Source organism: Hyperoodon ampullatus, assembly GCF_949752795.1.
Source record: "Hyperoodon ampullatus genome assembly, chromosome: 3".
NCBI lineage: Eukaryota > Metazoa > Chordata > Mammalia > Artiodactyla > Ziphiidae > Hyperoodon > Hyperoodon ampullatus.
In genome coordinates this window covers 94,960,592-94,984,270 of record NC_136916.1, presented here as the reverse complement: position 1 = coordinate 94,984,270, position 23,679 = coordinate 94,960,592, and the positions used below count along the sequence as shown (strand labels likewise).

Below are 23,679 nucleotides of genomic sequence, written 5' to 3'. Positions count from 1 at the left end.
TTTGGTGGGGTCCCCCCATCCGAACCCACCAGACATAGGAGTGGCTTTTGGAACAAGAGACAAGATGCATGGGATGCAACATTTTCCTATGGTAGCTAATCTGGGCTGGCAGTGGCATGAGGGACGGTGATCCCCTAGGGCTTTGAGACAAAATTCCTTCACCCTTTTTTTAAAAAAGCACTCTAGAGATCTACTATTTTATCTTTTAAAGTATTTTACATACCTTACATACTTCAGCTGATTTTCACAACAATGCTGGGAGTCAGGAAGGGCAGGTGTTAATAACCCCATTTCACAGAGAGCACAAGGGGTGTCCTGGCGGAGTCAAGACAATAGCCCATGCCTCCTGCCGCTCGACTAGCCTCTGTGCTGTAACATGAAGCTGCGACAGAGCTGTCAGTAGAACTTATTTAGGTAAAATGATTATTTAAAGACGATGTTGATCAGTTAAAAAAATGTAGTTTAGGGTACAAATAGGTACAAGTTGAAACCGGAAAGAAAGAGAGGAGTAGGGATGGGAAGGGCAAGTATAAATGCAGCCAGTAGAGCTGAGAAGGACTAGCGTGGTCAGGGCAGGTCTCGGCTGCATCTCCCAGGAGAGCTGGGAGGAGCAGATAGAGCACAGGGTTTGCAGACGGCCCTAGGGGACGCGGCAACTGCCTGGCCAGGATGGGAGCCAACTGTAGATGCCACAGAGGCTCTGTGGATGGCTTTGTAGAAATAGTCCTTCCTGCCTTGGTTACCCTTCCTTTCTTCCTTCCTTCCTTCCATCCTTCCATCCATCCATCCATCCATCCATCCATCCATCCATCCAATTTGTTATGTGCCAGGCCCTGTTCTGGGATATAAATATGAAAAGCCACAGTCTCTGCCTTCAGGGAGCTTATATTTCAAAAACGGCTTGACTTAGTTTACAGTGAAACAATGATAACATGAAATAGAAGAAAGTCATGAACAAAGGGAAAAGCCAAGTAATTGAAAGGAAGAGGAGGGGAATCATCACATCAGATAATGAAGGCTGAGAAAAGCTACACTCCTCAGCTGCCCTGGCTGGGGAGCCGGGGGTGGGGGTCACACCTCATTGTTGGAGGGGAGAAACCACCTGTTCATCACAAGAAAGACAAACCTTCTCTGGCCCTGAAATGTGGAAGTCACTTAGGCAATTGTATAAGGGGCCTCAAAGATCTAGTGAAAATGTCTTCAATAGCAGTTTTGCCAAACAAACGCAGAGAATTCCAGGTATGGCAGTTTTTATATGGACTCTACATGAAGTATTTCTGTTTGGACAATCCTAGAGGGCCAGAGAGGGGCCAGCCAGGTGTGCAGTTTTCTGGAGATGAGACAGGGAGGCTCTCAAGGGAAAGAGCTTTCACATTCCCCTCAGACCTGACTGTTCTAGACAGAAGTAATGGGACAGGGAGTTAAGAAAAAACAAAACTTTGTGCTACCATAAATATTACACTTTCATTGTAAAAAATTGGGGAAAAAACTAGTAAACAAAAATAAGAATCTTAAATCACTTATAATACCATCACCCAGCAATGACTTTTGCTAACATTTTTGGGCATACGTTTATAGCCATTTTTACAAACACACACACACGTGCACACACACACATTCTTTAACTGAAATAAGACCACACTATTTAACAACCTGCATTTTAAAGAAATAATGTATCACAGCTTTCCATGATATCAATTTTTATACAACCTTTAAAAATTTTTTAAATTTGATTTAATTTTTAAATTGAAGTATGGTTGATTTACAATATTGTGTTAGTTTCAGGTATATAGCACATTGATTTAGTTTTATATAAATATAAAGTGATTTGGTTTTATATATATACATACTTTTTTTTAACATCTTTATTGGAGTATAATTGCTTTACAATGGTGTATATATACATATACTTTTTCAGTTTCTTTTCCATTATAGGTTATTACAAGATATGATATAGTTCCCTGTGCTATACAGTAAAAACCTGTTACTCAGAGCCATAGAAAGGAATGAAATATTGCTATTCACAGCAACATGGATGGACCTCGAGATTATTATACTAAATGAAGTAAGTCAGACAGAGAAAGAGAAATACCATATGATATCACTTATATGTGGAGCCTAAAAAATAATACAAATAAACTGATTTGCAAAACAGAAACAGACTCAAGATACAGAAAACTTATGATTACCAAAGGGGAAGAAGGGAGAGGGATAAATTAGGAGAATGGGATTAACAGATACACATTAATATATACAAAATAGATAAATAAACTTATTCTCAATAGCTACATGATATTCAAATGTATAGCTGGGCCTTTCCTCATTTACCCTGTCCATGTAATTGGAAATTTAGGTCATTTCCAATGGAGAATCAAAATTGTGGTTTCTAGGGTGTGCTGGCAGGGCAGATATTCTAGGCTGTTATTCTGAAGTGGAGCCCTGAGCTTTAGATGGTGGAGAGGACAGAGCGGAAAGCAAAACAGCCTGACATATCTTGGAGAGGTGCCCCCAACACTCTTCTCAGTAGCCAACTCTGTGGCTGTCAAAGCAGGCTGGCCTGGGCTGCCACCTAGCACTCAGCCTGAGCTCAGCTCAGAGTGGTGGGGTAGCACAGGCCTGGTTTCTAAGGTACATTCCAGTTTTCATGTCCTCCATCCTCACTGACAGACCAGTCACCTGCACGTCATCCCAACATCGGCACCAAACAATGCTGCTAACACTTTGGGGTCCTGCTGCCGGCACCTCGGTCAGCCTGGGGAACTGAGAAGAGAAAACCCAGGAGGAGAGCAGGCAGCCTACACAAAAATCCCAGTGCTGCTGGGGTAAACAAGTCTGGATTCCCCTGGGTGCATGAACACCTACCCTATTTCCTCATGAATAAGCCTGAGCTCTGGGCACACACAGAGCCTCTGTGTCCGGCCAAGTGGACAAATGAGGGCGGTGCCCACCCAAACTTTCCACCCGCCTGCAGGGGACATGGATTCAGACTGCAAACCTCTGGAAAACAGGCCAGGGGAAACGGCCACATATTTGCAGGGGTGGACGGGAAGCAGCGGCAGCAGCCGTTCCCGCCCCGGAGGGCACATAGGAAGTAAGCCTTACACTCTCATCCGTGTGGTACCCGCCTGCCCAGCCCTGGCTAGGGGGGTGGGGTCCAAGTTAAACCACACCATCCCTGCCCTCCACCAGGGTGGCTCCAAAACTTTTTATTGGGATGAACACACACTGGAGAATTTAAAGAGTTACCCATCAACAACTGTATGCATCAAAGCCACCAAGCCCGGGATCCTGGAATTCCCCCCCAAGAGACAAAGGTCAATCCCAGCCTAGCCTCTTCTGGGCTCTCCCTTGCCTGCTCACTCCCAGCCTGTACCAGAGCTGTTTTTGAATCCACTGGGAGGGTCTGAGCAGATGGGGATGGCTCTGCCGCCCTCTGCTGTTGAAATGTTTTTTTAAAATTTTATTTTAAGAATTTATTTTATTATTTTAATTTTTTTTAACATCTTTGTTGGAGTATAATTGCTTTACAATGGTGTGTTAGTTTCTGCTTTATAGCAAAGTGAATCAGTTATACATATACATATGTTCTCATATCTCTTCCCTCTTGTATCTCCCTCCCTCCCACCCTCCCTATCCCACCCCTCTAGATGGTCACAAAGCACCAAGCTGACCTCCCTCTGCTATGCGCCTGCTGCCCACTAGCTATCTATTTTACGTTTGGTAGTGTATATATGTCCATGCCACTCTCTCACTTTGTCACAGCTTACCCTTCCCCCTCCCCATATCCTCAAGTCCATTCTCTAGTAGGTCTGTGTCCCAGTTCTCCAAGGAGGACAACTGCATCAGCAATCAAGGTGGCCTTGCTAGTGTTCCCTCATTCTGCAGCACGGACACGTCAGCACAGCAAAGCAGATTCCCTCCCCAGTGGGTGTAGGGCTGACACAGGCAGGTGCACCACCAGGTCATGGGCCTCCCCCAGCACCAGGCAAAAGCCTGCAAAATACAACTGGCTCTTTGCTACAGTGAAGAGTCACCCTAACCAGCTTGGAGAACAGAGACTTAAAGCCGGCCCTGGCGAGCTCTCCGTGAGATCCTGGGATGTGCAAAGATCATAATCAAGTCATCTCCAAGATTCTGCCCCTGCCGCTGTCCCAGACACAGTAAGGCTGAATGCCTGTGTTGGGGAAGATGTCAGATGCTCAACAGACTCAGGGATGATGGAGGCCTTGACCCACACCAGGAACCCCCAGAGCTTCCTGGGTGACAGCAAACTAGCTTGAAGTAGTAAGCACACCCTCTGGGCTCCAGGCCTGCCTTGCTCCCTGGGGATTCCCTGAAAGGACTGGGGTGGTATGATCAGGGCCTGGCCGGCTTCCCAAGGAAGAATCCTCAGCCAGCTTCCAGGGGTTTGCTCCAGAAACCACTGGTCTATCAGCCCTATGGGAGTCAGGCTTAGGTCAGGGTCTGAGAAACTCATTACCCTAGAGCCTGCTACGATATAAACATACACTAACTTATTAATTAACCTACTCAACACATATTCACTGAGTGCCTGCTACACCCCAGGGGCTGGGGATATGGCCGAGAACAGGACATGGGTCACTGGCTTCATGGAATTACAGCCTTCTATGGGAGACACTAAATAAGACACTGAGTAGATTAATTATACCAAAGCACAGAGACACTTATGTTGTAACAAGGAGCACAAGTCCCCACAAGGGGCTTTGCTGCCAAAACGTCACTGCCAGTTACAGTCATAGCAGCAAAGACTGTAACCCAGAATGGACCTCTGTAGGGGCAAGGATTTTTATTTTTGCTGTTTGTTCAATGATTTATCCCAGGGGCCTAGAACAGTGCCTGACCATAGTAGACTTAATTACCATTCTTAGGTGAACGCACAAATGAACACAGATGATGGTAGGACTGTGTGGATGGTAGGCCCCCGGCAGGTAGGACCCCTGCTCCCAGTCCCAGGGCACCCAGGAGTCCAATGAAGGGGCCAAGGTGCCTGGTGCGGAGCCTAACCACAGGGTTCTTATGAAGGTTCAGGCCCTCCCTGTGTTGTCTGGCTACATGGGCCAAGGCTGCTCCCGAGACCTGAGGTGAGGGACTGCCCCTGTGACCAGCTCTGAGAGGTCTGGATGCCCTCTGACCGGCCAGGCCCAGGCTAGCATGGTCAGGAGTATGGTCACAGAGTTTGCTCCCTCCGTTCAGGAGCTCCCCGGAGATGGGCAGGGGAGGCCCGTCAGGGAGACTTCAGGTCTCGGAAGCCGCACCTTGTGGGTCGGGTGTCAAGGGAGCCTCAGGAGGCCAATGAGCCACAGACGTCCCATCAGGCCATCGTGAGCACTGTGTATTTACTCACAGCTTTCATTTCAGTCAGGAAACCAATTTCCCTTCCAAAGTATCTGAAGGATGCCAGGAAACAGTGGTCCTTCAGTTTGGTCGCGGGGTACAGGGCATAACCCAAGGTTGTGAAAGCAGAACCTGCTCAGGAAGAGGCCCCAGGAGCCCTCAAATTAGCCATCTTGTGACCAGAAAAATATCCAATTCATCCTATGAGTACAGGAATATCAACTTTACTTCTAGAAAAAAAAGTATTTCTATGTATTTTTTTAAGCCGACTAAATCATATTTGACTAGATCGTATATACCAGATGCATTCACCCTGATCCCAGGCATCACAGCAGTAAGGGTAACCCACTCCTATTTCAGTGTGTACTTTATATACAGAGGGTTTATATTTACAAACCCCTTAGGATCGATGCTTCCCCTCCTGTGGCCTGATCTTGCCTCTGTGCTTGTGCTTCCTCCTCCCTGACCCTCCCCCCCAAACCCACCCCCATCCCCACCCCAGGGAGGCTGGCAGCTCACAGGCCCAGAGTCTCTAGGGTGCAGCCAGTATGCTGTACACTCTCTTTGGCCCATGTAGATTCTTTGAAATTCTGAGCCAAAATTTGAAAACCAGGGGACTTTACATACAAATCCAGATCTCCAGCTTCCTGTGAAATATCCAGGCCTGCACTCCCACAGGGCAGCGACCACTGGGCAGGATGGGGCCTCCCCACCGAGGGGGGCAGGGCACACGCTCCCAAATCTGCCCCTACCGTGCACCCCGCAAGTCCTCACTCACTGCACTTGCAGAAGTGTTTTCCTCCCGGTAGAGACATGTTTCTCAGGACCCACATCTCTACCAAATGTGAGAAAACAAGAGGTGGTCAGAGGGGGCACCCCAGTTTCCTTTGGCGTGGCCCACCTGCCTCACTTGTTTGAGTTACTTCTGGCTGGTGGCTGCAGGCATCTGAGTTGTATTGCCTGCTTTCCAGAGAGGGCTGTGGCCTCCAGGGCAGACGGGTCCTTGCACCGGACAAGGAGATGGTCGGTCAGGCTCTCTGAGGAGCCAGGTGAGGTGGCCTCGCTCGGGAGGGCATGGTAAGCATCGAAATCAAGGTCACCTAACACCACGGCAGGGAGGTTGACACACGGGTCAGGCCAGGGTGGCAGCACCCACTCGGGGTCACCTGGGGCTGCCCAGACACATGTCAGGGAGACTCTGAAATTAGGCCAAAGGCTGCCCGAAGCTGACCTTTAAGCAAACTCTTCAGTGAGCACAGCCTGCTGTGTCTGGTGAACTCCTGCCATGGCCACAGCCCTCCACGGCCTCCGACAAAGCCCGCAGCAGCGACGCTGCCCGAGCGCGTAATCCCACAGCGCAGGGCAGCGCGGGGGAGGGCCGTCTTCAGGAGGCCCCTGGAAGTGACCTCCAAGGTCACTCTCAGCTCTAATTCCCTTAAGGTTCTGGGATTCTAAAAAACAGGTGTCACTTCTGTGCCAAAACAACCTTGAACACAGCCTAAGGGAGCTGTTCATAGGATTTTTTTCAGGTGAGCTTAATTTACTTCTCCGAATGTCTCCCTTTTTGTTTAAATGTTTCAGGAAGCAAGCAATTTCTGCTTTATTCACAGGAGCCTATTATCATGTATTACTAGGAAGACTAATTGACCATGTTCTCCTCCATTCTAAACCATGAAACCCAAATGTGTACCCAGCCACTAGCCGGACAAGGTGGCAGTGCCCCTCCATCCCCACTGGTGACATTGTGATGGGCCTCCGTACCTGCATTGCCTTGACCTCGGGGAAGTCTCCTGCAGAAATCTGGTATTCTCGCTGCAGCTGAGTGTAGATTTCCGGCAACCTGCTGATAAGCTCTCTCTTCTTGTTTTCTTTTCCAAATACACTTGGCATCTCCTTCTTCAGGTGGCTGATGATATAGGCATGTACCTGAAGGGGTATATGTCAGTGAGGACGGGCCATTTAGAAGTGCACCAGAGAAGGACAAACAAGATGGCATCTTACATGCATCATAGCACATAACAGGCATCCCCGCAAAATCATGGTGCTCAGGACAGGAGGGCAAGGACCTGGGGGAAAGGTATGGGGGCACCTGAGTGGGAAAGACCTTGGTTCTGGTGATTAACCTCAGAAGACCTAGAGAAAGTTTCGCCAGGGCCAGTGCACGGGAGCACCAGCAAATGAAGCTGGAGGCTGATGGAAATGGCTGATCTGCATGGAAATCTGTGCCCGGTGAACAGTGAGATGAGAACACCCATAACCTCCCCGTGGACAGTTTAGGCCCCGAGATTACTGAAGTCATTTCTGCACAAGACCAGCTGCCTACGGCCAGGCCAGACAGCAGAAGCTCCATCTGAGAGAGGGACCCCTGGTACATGAGGGGGGAGCCCCAGAAACCTTGGTCACACAGGGGTAGCAGGCCTGGCACTGTTACCCGAAGGGTGGTGAATTCTGCTGGGAGGGCTCTACTTGGCTTGCGTCACTTCCTCCCCTAACATTTCCACCCTTCTACTGATTTCCAACCTTAGGATGTTAAGAAACTCTAGTTACAAAAGTTCTCTGTACAGCAGAAACTAACAAAACATTGTAAAGCAATTATACTCCAATAAAGATGTTTAAAAAAAAAAGTTCTCTTTGTATACCTAGAATTCTACAGAGTAATTTAGAAGTCAAGAAAATAACTAAAATAAGAAAAGACGAAAAACAGGGCAGTGATTACAAAAAGAAAATGACTGTGTAGCTATGGAAAATCCTATTAAAGAAAGCAGGCGTCTACTATAATCTTGTGGAAGAATGGAAATTGAATAAAGGGGGTAAGAAGAAACATCCCATGGCTCAACTGAGGGCCTCTGTGTATGTACATACACTGGGCACAGCCAAAAACATTTTGCTAAGATTTGAACTCTAAAATAAGTGCATAATGCAAATGCTGACAGGCTCAGACCAGACAACACTAACTTCTCCATCTACGTAAAGGTCATTTTAACATAAGCACACACTGAGCTGCCTGACTATTCCTACAAGTATAGATTGGGAGAGATGCTTCTAAACCTTCCTGTCACTAGTAAACTTATTTATTTATTTTTAAACATCTTTATTGGAGTATAATTGCTTTACAATGGTGTGTTAGTTTCTGCTTTATAACAAAGTGAATAGTAAACTTATTTACTTTTCAAATTAAAACAGCTTAAAATATTTACACGATTCTTTAAGATAACCAGAGAAATCCAAGGTTTGGGAATCCTCTTATTTAGAACGATGGGCTTTAACTGCATTCCTGAGGATATGATGAATAAGTGGTAAAACTAGTAAGACTGGTAGTTTCCTTGCCTTAATTAGTGAATGCCTGGCTTGGTTTGGATGAGGCTGGGGATGGCCCTGCGTAGGTCCGAAGGCCTTGGCGGGGCCGCCATATTCCATCGGGGAGAACCAGCTGTCCTTGCATCATTTCCTTGGCCTCGGCCCTCCTGGATCCTCTGGACTGGGCCTGTGGACCCCTCTCTCTTCCGTGCTCTGGCCTGCCCTGCTCTGGAGCCCACCCCAGCTGAAGCAGGAAGTTCTGCTACCTGCTCAGCTTCCCATCCACGAGGGCATCTTTCCAAGACCCCTTCCCAGAGCCCAGGCCTGGGGCAGCTGCCAGGCCCCTGCAGGGCTCCCCAAGCCCCCTCCCCACCCATCAGTGTGGTACCTGGGAACTGCCAGGCCCCTGCGCAGGTAAGGCTGACTCCCCAGCCAGCCCCTAGCTCCCCTGGGAATGGCACCCTACTCTTGAACACTGCCTGGTCCCCAAGGGCCTGCTTTCCCTGGGCTGGGCTGCAGGTGATGTGCCCCTGCCACAGCCCTCCACCCATCGCCTGGCACCTGCTCCCTCATCCTTGCCTTCATGGTGCTCACCGCTGATGACTGAGGCTGCTGGATAATGGGCCAACCTTGGACGCCAGGCCTCCAGGGCCCTGACATAACTGGGGCAGTTCCTGTGCCAGGCCTCAACTCCCTCCTCCTCCCACCTGCCTGGCTCTACCTGAGTCATGACCCTAAGGTGACCTGCTCATGCTGCAGGCTGCTCTCAGCCTCAAACTCTGGCCTTGTCTCGTGGAAGTCCCCTGTTGTACTGCCTCTGCATGGCCTCCCCCTCCTGCCCTTCCCTGGACATCCTAAGACAATAACCCAGGGTCAGATTCTATGCATGGGCCCTGCCTTTAAGAAGCTTATCAAGTTACAAGGTAAATTATAATCCTTAGAATCACAGAGTATTAAATCTGGAAGGGGCTCCCTATATCTGATTGAATTCCTGGTTCCAGGAAGTTCATATGACTTACTCAAGGTCACGCAACTAGTTAGGAGATGCCAAGCTGGCAGTAGCATTTAACTATCTTACTGCCTCATTCTCTATCTTATAGAATTAACTGCTTTTTGTGGGTATGAATTAAAAATTGTACTGCAGCTGCTGAAATCTGGAATTCAAAGTGAACTATGTCCTATGGAACAACTTTGAGGTTTGGCTTCTGATCGTTCCTAACTCACAGGGAAGCTTTGGAAAGGTCATGTACTCTTCCCTCCCCATACATAAAAAAATGGATACGTTATGGCACACACACTGCGAACACCACGCAGAATGTGGATAAAGACTGCAATCTTCGAGCGGGACGGTGCCTTGTGATTTTCTAAGGACTCTTGGTAAACAAGGGGCAGCCTGGGTGGCTGAAATCCCCAATCAACTTGAAAAGCTCGTGTCTGCCCTTATGTGTCAAAGATGTGTCTCCAAACAAACGCAGGACCTGGGGCCAGATCCGGCGATGGTCCAGGGAAGGAGGTAGAAACAGTCTGATCTTTTGTTCTTTATAATAAGAGAAAATTAATTGAGAGGAAGAGGAATAGGAAGGAGAAGATGGGAAGAAAGAGGAGGTGGGCAGGATGGGACTGCGTGTTTGAAGGCCGGGTCAGGCGCTGCCACCGCTGCCCACACGCTCGCTGAGCAACCCTGGGCAAGCTGTCTCCTCCCGGGCCTCGGCTTGCTCACCCACAACCTGGGGATTACAGCCCTTACCTCACAGGGCTGTGGTTATGAGAATCGAGAGAGAGCACGTATTTGAATGCACTTTGTCCTCTAGAACGGGGACTAGAAATGTAGTTATTGACTAATGGCCAAAGACCTATAGCTGGAGAGGTAGTAACGCCAGAGGCTTGTGGCTATTTAGTCCTTAATGAATAATGAATAAACTCTATATATTTAAACAGAACATGATGAACTTGGGTTCCAAGTTCTTCATTCACAAGTGAATGACACTGAACCCTGGGAGCATTTGAACATCGCTGTCTTGTTCAATTAGCTCTTTCCCTTATATAAAACTAGAAAAGCCCCAACTCATCAAATGGTGATGACCAAGGGTAAGTCAAATGGCTCAAAATGTCAATTTTTTTCTGGGCTAATAACTCAATGGGCAGAAAAAGATGTACTCCCCTTTAAACGAACAGGGATCTATAGTTCACATCTACACTCTGCCACAATCTCATTAACTGTGTCCATGACAAGTGTTTGTATATCCAAGGCTGAGAAGCATGTACACAGAGTAATACTGGGTATTTCCACTGTGGGCTTGGAGGGCAACCCCCAGCAGCAAGTGCTGGAAGCTTGAGGTGCTCATGGACAATTGGAATGGAAATGCCCATGGAATCTGGATACTGGGGAGCCGTGTGGGGGAAGTCAGGCTGGGATACACTGTTCTGCACTGGGCAACCTTAGAGTTGCCCAGGTTTAATATGACCTGATGGAGATCTGCATCTTTGCAGGCACAGCTGGAAACCCGCATAGAACATTTAACCTCTGGGGATCAGCACATTTTATATATATATATATATATATATATATTTTTTTAATTTATTATTTATTTGTTTGTTTGTTTATTTATGGCTGCGTTGAGTCTTCGTTGCTGCGCGCAGGCTTCCTCTAGCTGTGGTGAGTGGGGGCTTCTATTGTTGCAGAGCACGGGTTCTAGGCAAGCGGGCTTCAGTAGTTGTGGCACACAGACTCAGTAGTTGTGGCTCATGGGCTCTAGAGCGCAGACTCAGTAGTTGTGGCACACGGGCTTAGTTGTTCCGTGGCATGTGACATCTTCCTGGACCAGGGATTGAACCTGTGTCCCCTGCATTGGCAGGCAGATTCTTAACCACTGCGCCACCAGGGAAGTCCCTGGGGGTCAGCACATTTTAAAATTGGGTTTATTATGATATAAAAATTTCAGTTCCTAAACTAAAGACCCAGAAGATGAACCCATGGGGTGGTAAGAGTGTGAGGCTTCAAGATGCAGCTGATTGGCTCCCACTTGGAGGTTTGTTATTCTGTTGAAATCAAAGCTGGCACCAACAGCACATATGATTCTGAAGAGCCTTAAAGGGCAATGTGAGGGGGCCTACCCAGTCATCTGATGTTGGCCTCAAAGAGACAGGCTCCCCTGGGTGGACACAAGTACTGACACACCCTCAGTAGCTTGGGGCTGCCAACTGAGCTATTTTTAAATGCTCCCTGGAGGACTAAGCATCAAAGGGATAGTCATCAGCCATTGCAGAATGATTTTTACATAACTTAGCTTGGGTCCATGTGGTGAATTTCAAAATGTCTAACTTCTCCCCAGAAGGAATAGGTGGTGTAGACAGACCAGAAAGCTGCCCCTGCACGCTACACTTGACTAAGAGGAGAACACACTTTGAAGACGAAACTAAATTGCACAGAACTATAGTAAACCCCCCACATCACTGACCTCTCCTTTTCTTTCTCATTTTTAGTTGCTCCTTCCTCAAATGTTGACTCATTTTTAATGAATGAAGGTTTCCAAGTGGGTGGGAACCTTTCCTATCCTTGGGCAGCGTGCTTATAAAGGGTGGGGTCCTACAGTAAACTTGCCTTGCTATTTACCTTTGTGCATTTATCCCATAAACCATTATGATTTGGAGTTTGAACCTTATTTCTTTAACTTGGCTATTTTAATTATAGCTGAATAAAACTAAATTCTTATTTTCTAAACTTATTTTGGGCTTTCCCCAAATAGGTTACTTTAAAAAATCATGAAATGAAACTTGACTGGCATCTTAGATTGTTACATCCTTCAAAGAAGGATGTCTACTGAAATCATAAGATATAATCTTTGAGGCTAACCAAAAAACCCACTCTAAAGGTTTTCTGCTCCTTGAAATAGAGAGTTGGGAAAAAAATATAAATAGAAAAAGCAGGGAAATCATTAAGTTTCAAGAGATCTTTAGTAAGAGTGCCATTTTTCATATTATTAAAATGTCATCTTGGGCTTCCTTGGTGGTGCAGTGGTTAAGAATCCACCTGCCAGTGCAGGGGACACGGGTTTGAGCCCTGGTCTGGGAAGATCCCACATGCCGTGGAGCAATTAAGCCTGTGCGCCACAACTACTGAGCCTGAGCTCTAGAGCCCATGAGCCACAACTACTGAGCCCTCGTGCCACAACTACTGAAGCCTGCGTGCCTAGAGCCCATGCTCAGCAACAAGAGAAGCCACTGCAATAAAAAGCCTGTGCACCGCAACCATGAGTAGCCCCCACTCGCTGCAACTAGAGAAAGCCCGCGCACAGCAACGAAGACCCAATGCAGCCATGAATGAATGAATGAATGAATGAATGAATGAATAAATGTCATCTTTATGATACCTCAAGTTTGACTACTGCAGAGCCCGGCAGGACATTAACAACGCATTTCTGGCTTTATTTCTGGATGGGCCACAAATTCTACCTAATTATGGTGGTCTATAAATAGACACACTTCATACCCCAACTCAGATCTGTCACCTCTCAGGTGACATCTGAAAACTTATCCTTTGCATGCTTTCAAAATGACAGCTCGACACACCTCTAAACTTTGTAGGGTTTACGTGGATGGATAATTTTATAGAATAAACAGAATGACAGATTAATGCAGAATGCAAGGGCGTAATAAGGAGCAACCAGATGTTGTCCACTCTGGATTTCAGGTGAATGCCTTCCAGACCACGGAGTCAGGCTCACTGGAGTTTGAATCTATATTTTGTAACTTCAGGCTGGGGAGCCTTGGGCAAGTTATGTCACCTTTTTGAGCTTCAGTTCCCTTTTGTGAGAAATGAAGAGAATGCCCAACTTTGTGCACTTATTGACAGGATCAGACCCTCAGGAAGGGTTGGCTTACCAAAGGAAAACTGGATCAAGAGAGATAAAGATTAATATATCAAAACCAAAGAGCATTTTTTATGAAATATAAACACTGCAAAGAGAAAAACTCAGGTGACTCCTTGTCCATTTCAGCAACAAGTTCACAAATGGAACACAAAACTGCAGATGGTGTATAAAGTGGATGGCACTGGTTAGTGGCCAAGGCCACTGTGCTGAGTTCGGCTTCTTCTCTGCCCAAGACTGTTTCCTGCCCCCCTTTGCAGTGTGGTGCTGCCCCAGGAACACACTGACACTGAGAAGCTCAGGCTGGAAACATCCGTACTTCAAACATTTTCCTTTATGAAAAGGAACAAGACAGATACTATTCTTAGGAAAAAAAAGACAAGCTTTTTTCCTAGAAGTAAGCTCAGCAAGTTGACCGCCCCCTGCCCCTGCCCCCCGCCTCTACACAAGGGCTTTCATTATTCCCGGCATCAGTACACAGCAGCATTCTGTGCCTCTCTAAACCCAGGCCATGCTGGTCCCTTCACAGGGCCCAACACTCAAGGATGGCAGCGAAGTCCCATGTGCTTGGCACCCCCAGTGAGCTCTCTGCTCTTTATTTATTTATATGACTAACGACAGCTGCGTCTTCAGTCACTAGGCCCTCAGCAGCAACTGGTAAATTAAAAACGGCCATGGGCATTTAAAAATAGTTTAAAAGATCTTGAAATCTGCAAAGGCTATGACGTCATTTACCAGGCTTGGTTATAAAATCACGTCGGGTACTACATACACTGAAGGTTAAGTTCAGCTGTATCAGCTGGAGGAGAGAAAGACCACACGCTGTGGGGGGGGCGGTCACTAAATGGGCAAAAACGGACTTCCTGCCACCAAGCATCAGACCCGGGACGAGCAGGGGAGGGAAATCATTTCAGGAGAGCTGCAAATCAGTGGATTTACAAGCCTTGCAGAACTGGAACAAAAGTGGCTGTAGTTCGGGAAGGAAGCAGATGGTACTGAGAAGAAAAGTTAAAACAGCAGTGACTCACAGAGCACAGATGACTACAGATTAGCTGGGCCGCATGGGAGGAGGGCATGAGCACGCACTGGGTGGGCAGCTGAGTAGAGAGGAAAAGAGCAGATCCAGGGACTATGGGTGGGGCTGGGCAGCCAGGGAGGCGTCTCTTTCGACATAGGAGGGATGCTGCCCTGTGAGCATGCTGGCATAAGGGCGGCGATGACGAGCCATGAGGAGGGGTTGGACGGCTGGTCACCCGCCCAGAAGTCACCCTCCGTGGAGCCCTCCCCGTTCCCCATCCCGCGCCGGCGAGGCCCCCTCCTCAGAGCACAGTGTCCACACCCCAGTCACACACAGCTCCCCATTCTGTAAGGGGGGGTTCTGCATCCCCTCCTCCCCCAGACCAGGCTGCCCAGCCCTGGCCCAGGGATGCTGAGCAGCTGCTGACTGAATGAGGCAAAGTGATGGTGGACTCCAGAAGGCTGGCCCGTGGGCCCCCAGGCCACAGCAGAAGCCACTCTTGGTGCAGCAAGAGGAAGTGGAGGAGACATGGGTTCTCTGCCACCAGCAGATGAAGGGGAAGTGAGCCCACCGCACTTCCTGACCAGGGTAGCTGTGGATTTGGAAAGGCAGGCCCAGGGACCAGTTCTAGCAGAAGAGACAGGCCAAAGCAGAAGACTGAGAAGAAGACTGAGAGCCAGGAGGGCTGTCTTTTAGTCCTAACTTTGTCACTAATGGATTAGGTAACCCTGGAGAAATCACTTAACCTACCTTGTGCTTGTAAAATTAGGGAGTCAGGATAGACCTCTGGTTCCCAAACTTGGTGGGGAGCTTTACACACACACACACACACACACACACACACACACACACACGCACGCACGCACGCACGCACGCAAATGAATCAGAGGCTCTGGGGATTTTTTGCTTAAAGCTCCTGGGTGCTTCTGATCATCACCAGGACTAGGTAAACTCTGGAGGCACTTGTAGCGTCAGAGGAATATGATTTTATGAAATGTACAATAGTTTTTTTTGTTTGTTTTTTTTTTTTGCGGTACGCGGGCCTCTCACTGTTGTGGCCTCTCCCATTGCGGAGCACAGGCTCCGGACGCGCAGGCCCAGCGGCCATGGCTCGGGGGCCCAGCCGCTCCGCGGCATGCGGGATCCTCCCGGACCGGGGCACGAACCCGTGTCCCCTGCATCGGCAGGCGGACTGTTAACCACTGCGCCACCAGGGAAGCGCTACAAATAGTTTTTAAAGAACCATGTTTTTCTATACTTTTCCTTAGAGGAGTCACATCCTCCTCTCTCTTCAGAGACATGACAAAATCGACTACTTGAGGGTGGTCAGCAGATTACTGCCCACCCCTGTCGGGCACAGACTCCGGGGGCTGCTGAAAGGCTCAGCCACGAGGTGAGGGAGCGGAAGTCACAGCCTGGAATGGGGATGTGGTGTGCCCCCTGCCCCCAAACCGGCACACTTGGTGGGCTGGGCTGAGCCAACCTTCCTCCTGGGGCCCCTCTGTGTCTATGTGTGACACGGGGCTCTATGCCTCAGGCACAGGGTGACAGGTGGTGGCATCTTGGCACCCCACTGGTCCCATCGATGCCACCTCTCTCTGGTTCAGCGGTTACGTTCCCACCATCCTAATATAACAGCAGCATCCAGGTGGTGAGGGCATGGATTCCTCCCTGTGTGCCAGGTACTACACCGAGCACTCTGCAAACCAGGTCACACTAAACACTCCCAAGCACCCTGGGATGTGCTCTTATTAGCTCCATTTTACAGATTAGAAAACAGGTTTGGAAAGGCTGAGTCACTTGCCCAAGATCACAGAGCTAGGAGACAGAATCTAAAGAGGGATACTGATCGTGGGGCTCTCTTCCTAACCCATTCCACGTCCTGTCCCCCGAGGCTCCTGGAGTGGAGCCTCCCTCAAACTTCCCCTTAGAGAGGAGAGTGTGGCGAGGGTCCCCTGCAAAGGCTGCCGCGGGGGGTCTCCAGCTTACCTTGGCCAGCCTTGCTCGCTTGATGAGGTCATTGAGTTTGCGCACTGCTGCCTTCTGAGGAAGGCTCTGGATGTCTCTGAACAGGTCCTGGGCCTCGGCCTCGAAAAGCCAGCGGTTGTCAGTGTTCTGCAGGGGCTGCGCCCAGAAGGAGCCGATGTAGACGCGCAGCACCTCGGGAGTGTTGATGACCTTGCCCAGGGACCACATGAGGGCCCCGTAGACGCGCATCAGCTGCTGCGTGTCCACTTGGTCAGCCTTGTTCAGCACCACGCGGATCTTGTCGTCCTGGCCCCGGAAGGCCTTGATGGCCTCCGAGAACTCGTCTGAGATGTCCAGTTTGTGCGCGTCGAAGAGCAGGATGATCCTGTCCACCCGCTCAGCAAACCACTGCAGGACCTGGCAGAAGTCATACCCTGTGGGGAGGGAAGGGCACATTAGTGCAGGCGGCTGCTGCGGGGACACGCTTGCCGGGAGGACTCGGAACTACCTGGCTCTCTAGCAGCTGCCGAGGACAGAGCCCCGTCTCCAAGCTGGAGGCAGGGGAGGCCTCACTACCTGAGAATCATTTCAAATGGGGCCCTCTGGGCTGGATGCATCGAGTTAATGCTGGGGACCCTGGGAGCCCTTCCATGGAACGAAATAGGGGATACAGAGAGGCTTGTGGTCACTTTGATTGGGCAATACTTACTTCCATATATGTAACTTCATTTAGTCCCCCAGGAGTCTCTTGTTTCACCTAGTACAGTCTTTTGGCTCAATGGCAAAATTGATCAATGGCTCTGTAAAAATGCAGGCCATGGGTCAAAAGCTCTTCATTTCTGTCAAAGTCTCACCTCTCTGAAAGTTCCAGAGCTGGAGAAGGAAGAAAACCTAGAGGCCACTTGGAGTCCCATGGGGTGTCCAGGAAGTACCACAAAAGAGAAATTGCCTTCTCTTTAAGTTTTTAAGAGTGTTAAGGAGATCAAAGGTTGGCCTGGCCAAAACTGACCTATATTTATCATCTGGACTATTTATATCCTAAGTATGTTGTAAATATTTTAAAAATTGTGTCTCATAGCCATTCTGAGAAATGGTCTCTCACCAATTTCAATTCTGTTTAGTTCACTTTGGCCACGTACCAATACACTCCAAATCATGCAGCTAAATCAACACTCCTCTGCTCTTGTGGTCAAGATTTTCAGGCATTTCTCCAGGGAGGTAAGTCCCACGAGAAGCAAACAAGAGGGGCCAGTTCCACAGGTTTATTTTTATTCTCAGTCTGATTAGCTCTGGAATCAGAGCCTCAGTGCAGCCCAATCAGAACCCAGATGGGATTCTTCCTGACTCTACTTTAGTGCTCTTGCCTCTTTTTTAGATTTTGAAAACTTCCAAACACATATAACAGTCTAGAGAATAATGTGATGAACGCTGATATACCCACCTTGTACCTTTAAGAAATTATGACACTTGGTCCTTTTTTTTTTTGCGGCACGCAGGCCTCTCACTTGCAGAGCACAGGCTCCGGATGCACAGGCTCAGCGGCCATGGCTCACAGGCCCAGCCGCTCCGTGGCATGTGGGATCTTCCTGGACCGGGGCACGAACCCGTGTCCCCTGCATCGGCAGGCGGACTCTCAACCACTGCGCCACCAGGGAAGCCCGACACTTGGTCTTGTTTGCTTCACATACTTAAGAAAATTGAAGTCTAGTTTATTTATATAACAAAATACCACATAGCAGTGCGAATGAACTAGATCTTCACTTGTCAACACAGGCAAATCTCTCACAAATTGGTGAGTAAAAAATCAGTTTCAAAAGGACATGTACAGTTTGAGAACATTCACTTACAATGTAAACAACAAAGGTCCACTCAACAGCCTATGGATATATACTACAGCACAGAAAAAAATAAGTTACACCAGTTTGGGGATTCTGGTTGACTCTGGGGGTGGAGGGAGTGAGGCATCTAAGGTAGATGAGAAAGTGTCTAAAGGAGAATGAGCTATTAGGCAGAAATAAAGGGGGTCCGTGGACTAAAGTTTCCATGAATTGAAGAACAGGTGTAAGGGGAGTAGGTGGACAAGCAAACTGGATTCAGACACATTTAAATAAAGAAAACATTCAGAAATGCTGAAGCCCTCTATGCACCCCTCCCCAAGCCCCAGCCTCAACCTCCTCTCCAGAGGAAACCACAGCCCCCAGACGCAGGGCTTTATGTCATCACACATGTGCGTATGCTGCCAGCTCAGGCTTTTCACTTCTCTTTCTCTCTGCATCACTCCCTGACTCCACCGGGGACAAGGAGGACAAAGGTAGTTCCCGGAACGTGGGCTAGAGTTTATTTTCACTGCTGTCAGCAGCCAGTTTAGATCAGAGGAAAATCAAAGACCTATTGAACGGGTCACAGAGTAGTATGTGAATATTCAGAGTCAAGATTCCACTCGAGTTCTGTCCCTCTGAGGCCAGAACAAACCTCTTCCTAAGGCAACACAGGTTCTGTCATTCAAAGCTGACTTGTGTGCCAGAGAGCCCAGATCCCAGGTAGCAGATCCTCAGCAGATGAAAGATGGTGCTGTTCCCTGGGCACCAGGAGGGCATTTTGGAACCACCCACTGAGGGCCCTGCTTGTGGATTTACTTTTCCAATAGGGATGATCGACTTATCTCTCTGACCCCAAGCCTCTCTCACTTGGTAACTGAAGGTTCACAAACAGATGAAAGAAAAGGCTGTGTCCAGAGTGCACACTGGAGAGGACACGAGTTGTATTTTGCTGAACGCCCTTCCTGTCCGGTGGGGGTTGTGGGAGGGTCCCTCGGGGGCCACAGACGCTGAAGGCGTGGCAGACAGACTCTTGCCCAACTCGTTAGCAGGCTGGGGTACAGGTAGGTGATCTAGAATCAGACAATCATCTCCTACCAGAGGATGGTGTTGAATCTTGAGGGAATGATGCAAAGACACAGGGAATATGAGCATTTATTTCTGGCAGAGGTGGCTGAGTTTAGACAGTGATGGTGGCTTCCTAACCTAGTTTTTGAGCCCAGCTCTCCAACTTTCCCATCAATTCTGCGAACAGCCTGATTTTCTGAAAAATTCCTTTTCTGCTTAAGTTAGCCAGAATCAGCTTCTTCGGTTTGCTACCAAGGACCATGACTGGTAAATAATCTATCCCCACATTTGAATATTTCCATACTCTAGATGCTCTTACAGTCACTGCCAAAAGAAACTTGCCACTCCAATAGCTGTCACCTCCCCCATGTGCATGCACCGTGCAAATCCAGCCATGCAGATACGTCTCTCCTCCTCCAAGGGCCACCTGGGTTCAGCAGTTGGCCTCAATAGTACCTCATGTGTTTAAACTTTCACTTAAATTTGGGTTCCTAATAGTTATTTTTTTTTTTTTTTTTTTTTTTTTTTTTGTGGTACGCGGGCCTCTCACTGTTGTGGCCTCTCCCGTTGCGGAGCACAGGCTCCGGATGCGCAGGCTCAGCAGCCATGGCTCACGGGCCCAGCCGCTCCGCGGCATATGGGATCCTCCCAGACCGGGGCACGAACCCGTATCCCCTGCATCGGCAGGCGGACTCTCAACCACTGCGCCACCAGGGAGGCCCCCTAATAGTTATTTTTAAAAAGACTTCATTCTAGTGCTTCAGTGAAATAAAAAGTTACTGGAAACGGAACTGCCAGATGTAAGTTTACTATAAGTGAAGCCAGTACTCATCTCAGGAGGAATGGCTGCATGTCTGTATTCTTCTGTTTTAAAGTAATGTTGAAAGCTTAATAAGATTAAGTAGTATAGGGGAGTAGAACTGTTTTGTTTGTCATTAAGCAGGTGTAAAAGGATTGCTTGTTACACATTAGGCAACACAATCAAAGGTGAAAAAAATCACCAAGTGTCTCAGAAGAAAGCAAAGAATTATCAAAGCCAGGAGAGGTTGGTCTGCTCAATTTTTTCCCCACATACAATTGTTGTTATTATTTTATCATTTTTAAGTGTACAGTTTAGTGGCATTAAGTGCATTCATATTGTTGTGCAACTATCACCGTTATCCATCTCCAGAACGCTTTTCGTCTTCCCAAACTGAAACTGTACCCACCAAACAATGTGTCCATCCTCTCCTCCCCCAGCCCCTGGCAACCACTATTCTATTTTATGCCTTTATGAATTTGACTGCCCTAAATACGTCATATAAGTGGAATCATACAGTACTTGCCTTTTTGTGACTGGTTGATTTCACTTAACATAATGTCCTCAAGGTTCATCCATGTTATAGCATGTATCAGAATTTCCTTCCATTTTAAGGCTGAATAGGTCTTCTCAATTCTTATACCTTCATGATATAAGAAAGGCACCAAATATCTGTCTACCAAAAAGTTCCAGCTGATTTTTTAAAAAATTATTTATTTATTTATTTATTTTTGGCTGTGTTGGGTCTTCGTTGCTGTGCGCGGGCTTTCTCTAGTTGCGGTGAGCGGGGGCTACTCTTCGTTGCAGTGTGCGGGCTTCTCATTGCGGTGGCTTCTCTTGTTGAGGAGCACGGGCTCTAGGCGCGCGGGCTTCAGTAGTTGTGGCTCGCGGGCTCTAGAGCCCAGGCTCTGTAGCTGTGGCACATGGGCTTAGCTGTTCCACGGCATGTGGGATCTTCCCAGACCAGGGAATGAACCTGTGTCCCCTGCATTGGCAGGTGGATTCTTATCCACTGCGGCCCCAGGGAAGCCTGTTCCAGCTGATTTTAAAGAAAGGATCTAGTTTAATGATATGTTATTTAGTTTGCCTGCTGAAGGAAAATTATTCAGAAGGACCTAGAGACCACTGATTCTCAAAGCCTGGTCTTGCATCAGAATCAAGTATGGGGTTTGTTAAAATTTAGACTCCTAGCCTCTCCCTAGAACCATGGAATCAGAATCCCTGGGGCTGGGCTTGGTGACTTGCATTTTATTTTACTTTATTATTACTATTTAGAGTATACAGATATAATTTTATTTTTGGCTAAATGAGAGTTGTTTACAAAGCCTCTACAACATATTTATACATTATTCTGGCTTTAGTAAGCATAGGATGGTGAATGAAACTGAAGCCTGCAATGATTTATGGTTTCCACTGAGGACTGGTCATCATTCTGAATAGAATTATATTATATTATATTATATTATATTATATTATATTATATTTTAGGCACAAGGGAAATGAACTATGTAGTAACTTCAAAATATAATATTAGAAATATTTATGCATGCAGTTCTTCAGTAAACTTAAGAGTTTGCTTTCTTGTCATCTGACACTTTCATTTCAAAGTCGAGAAGGGTGACCGGCATTTTATAAGCTCTTCAGACAATTGTAATGCCCAGTAAAGTTTGAGGATCACTGCCTTAGAATGAAGACCAAGGCATGGGATGGCAAAGATGTGTCTGTGTTATTGCTGGTCGGTAAAACAAAACACATTTAAAATAGTTTCTTTTTATTCTAAAAAGCTACCAATACATGGTTAGATGGTACAGCACAGAACTAAGGAAACGCAGAATTTAAATCTGCTTATTTGAAGACGGATTTTAAAATTCATGAAAGCTCTGCCATCTTTGCTCATGCTGGGCCTAGGCCCTGGCAAGCCCTTCTCCTTTGGCTTAGGACCTAGAAATCTAGCCCAAATCCTCATCATTCTTCAAAACACCTGGGGGAAACTTAAGTGACATGTTACTTAACTTGTATAAGCTCCAATTTTCTCATCTGTAAAACCAGGTTGTTGAATGACTGCATAAGAAAATGCTTTTAGGGCTTCCCTGGTGGTGCAGTGGTTGAGAATCTGCCTGCCAGTGCAGGGGACATGGGTTCGAGCCCTGGTCCGGGAAGATCCCACATGCCGCGGAGCAACTAGGCCCGTGAGCCACAACTACTGAGCCTGCGCGTCTGGAGCCTGTGCTCCGCAACAAGAGAGGCCGCGACAGCGAGAGGCCCGCGCACCGCGATGAGGCGTGGCCCCCACTTCCCGCAACTAGAGAAAGCCCGCGCACAGAAACGAAGACCCAACACAGCAAAAATAAATAAATTTTTTAAAAAGAAAAAAAAAAAGAAAATGCTTTTAACATGCTCAGCACAGTGCTGAGACTTAGTAAACTTTCAATAAATATAAACTTTCATTATTAATTCTGCCCCCCTCCCTCACAAAGGTGGACTCACTTACTCCCTCTTCTGAGCTCCCAGAGTCCTTTGCTTATTCTCCTACTAAACAACTTTACACAGTGGATTATAATCCAATGGATATACAGGGCTCTCTCATTAGATCATAAATTCTTTAACCGTAGGGACCACATCTTCCTCATGGTGGCACAAGACAGTGATTATCATTGTGGGCTTTGGACTCAGGCTGCCTGGGATCTAATCTATCTCCATTACTTACTAATTCTGTGACCTTGGGCATGTTACTTAACCTCTCTGAGCCTCATTTCCTCATCTGTAAAATAGGGCTAATAATAGTATCCATATACTTCATGGGGCTGTGGAGTTAATGTATGTGAAGCATTTAGAATCATCTTGGCACCTAGAAAGCTCTCCAAGATGTTATCTACTAGTTATTTAAAAAATCCTCATATCTAGTCCCCAATGCCTGGCGGGGGCACAATAAATATTTGTTGAAGGATGCCTGGCTGGGGTGAGGTATAGTCTGCAGTCATAGAGAAAACAAAATTAATTAGGGTAAAGGTGACAATGCAATGATGCTTGAGCCAAGTGAGAGAATCAGTGCTCAGAAAATAGCTAATAGAATATACCTACCGAGCACAAACCATTCATATTTTACGAATAGAGCTAGTGGCCTTTCTTTCCTTGCTTGTGAAACAGAGGGAGTTCTACCAGTTGGTCTTAAAGACCCTGGGTTATGCCTGAAACAGAGCGATGATTCCAACCACAGGATTCCCCTCTGGCTTAGGAAAGGCCTGTGCACATCTGTGTTGGCTGGGACAGCTCAGGGCAAACATTTGTACTCAACAGGCGGAGAGCAAGGAAGTGCCCCAGAAGTTCTGTTACAGGGGGCAGTCAGAGCCCTGTCATCGCTACAGTCAGCCACGCTATGCTAAGTAGGTCTGTGATGAAGCTACCACTTAAAACAACATTGAAAACCAGTGGCCCTCAGACTGAACGTGCCCTTGGCTGCTGTTTTTTTGGCCTACATAGTGTCCTTAC

The 23,679-nt window shown here is 47.6% G+C and overlaps 1 protein-coding gene across 1 annotated transcript in view; it reads right to left on the bottom strand.

Annotated features, from left to right (window-relative positions):
* The window catches only part of EHD4 (EH domain containing 4), a gene marked incomplete at both ends in the record, with an annotated part of 87,772 nt that overhangs the window by 671 nt on the left and 63,422 nt on the right, over positions 1–23,679 (bottom strand). Inside the window, 2 exons of the mRNA XM_079699872.1 lie at positions 7,117–7,281; positions 16,528–16,940. Of these exons, the coding sequence (XP_079555998.1) occupies positions 7,117–7,281; positions 16,528–16,940 (578 nt within the window). The remainder of the gene's footprint in view (positions 1–7,116; positions 7,282–16,527; positions 16,941–23,679) is intronic.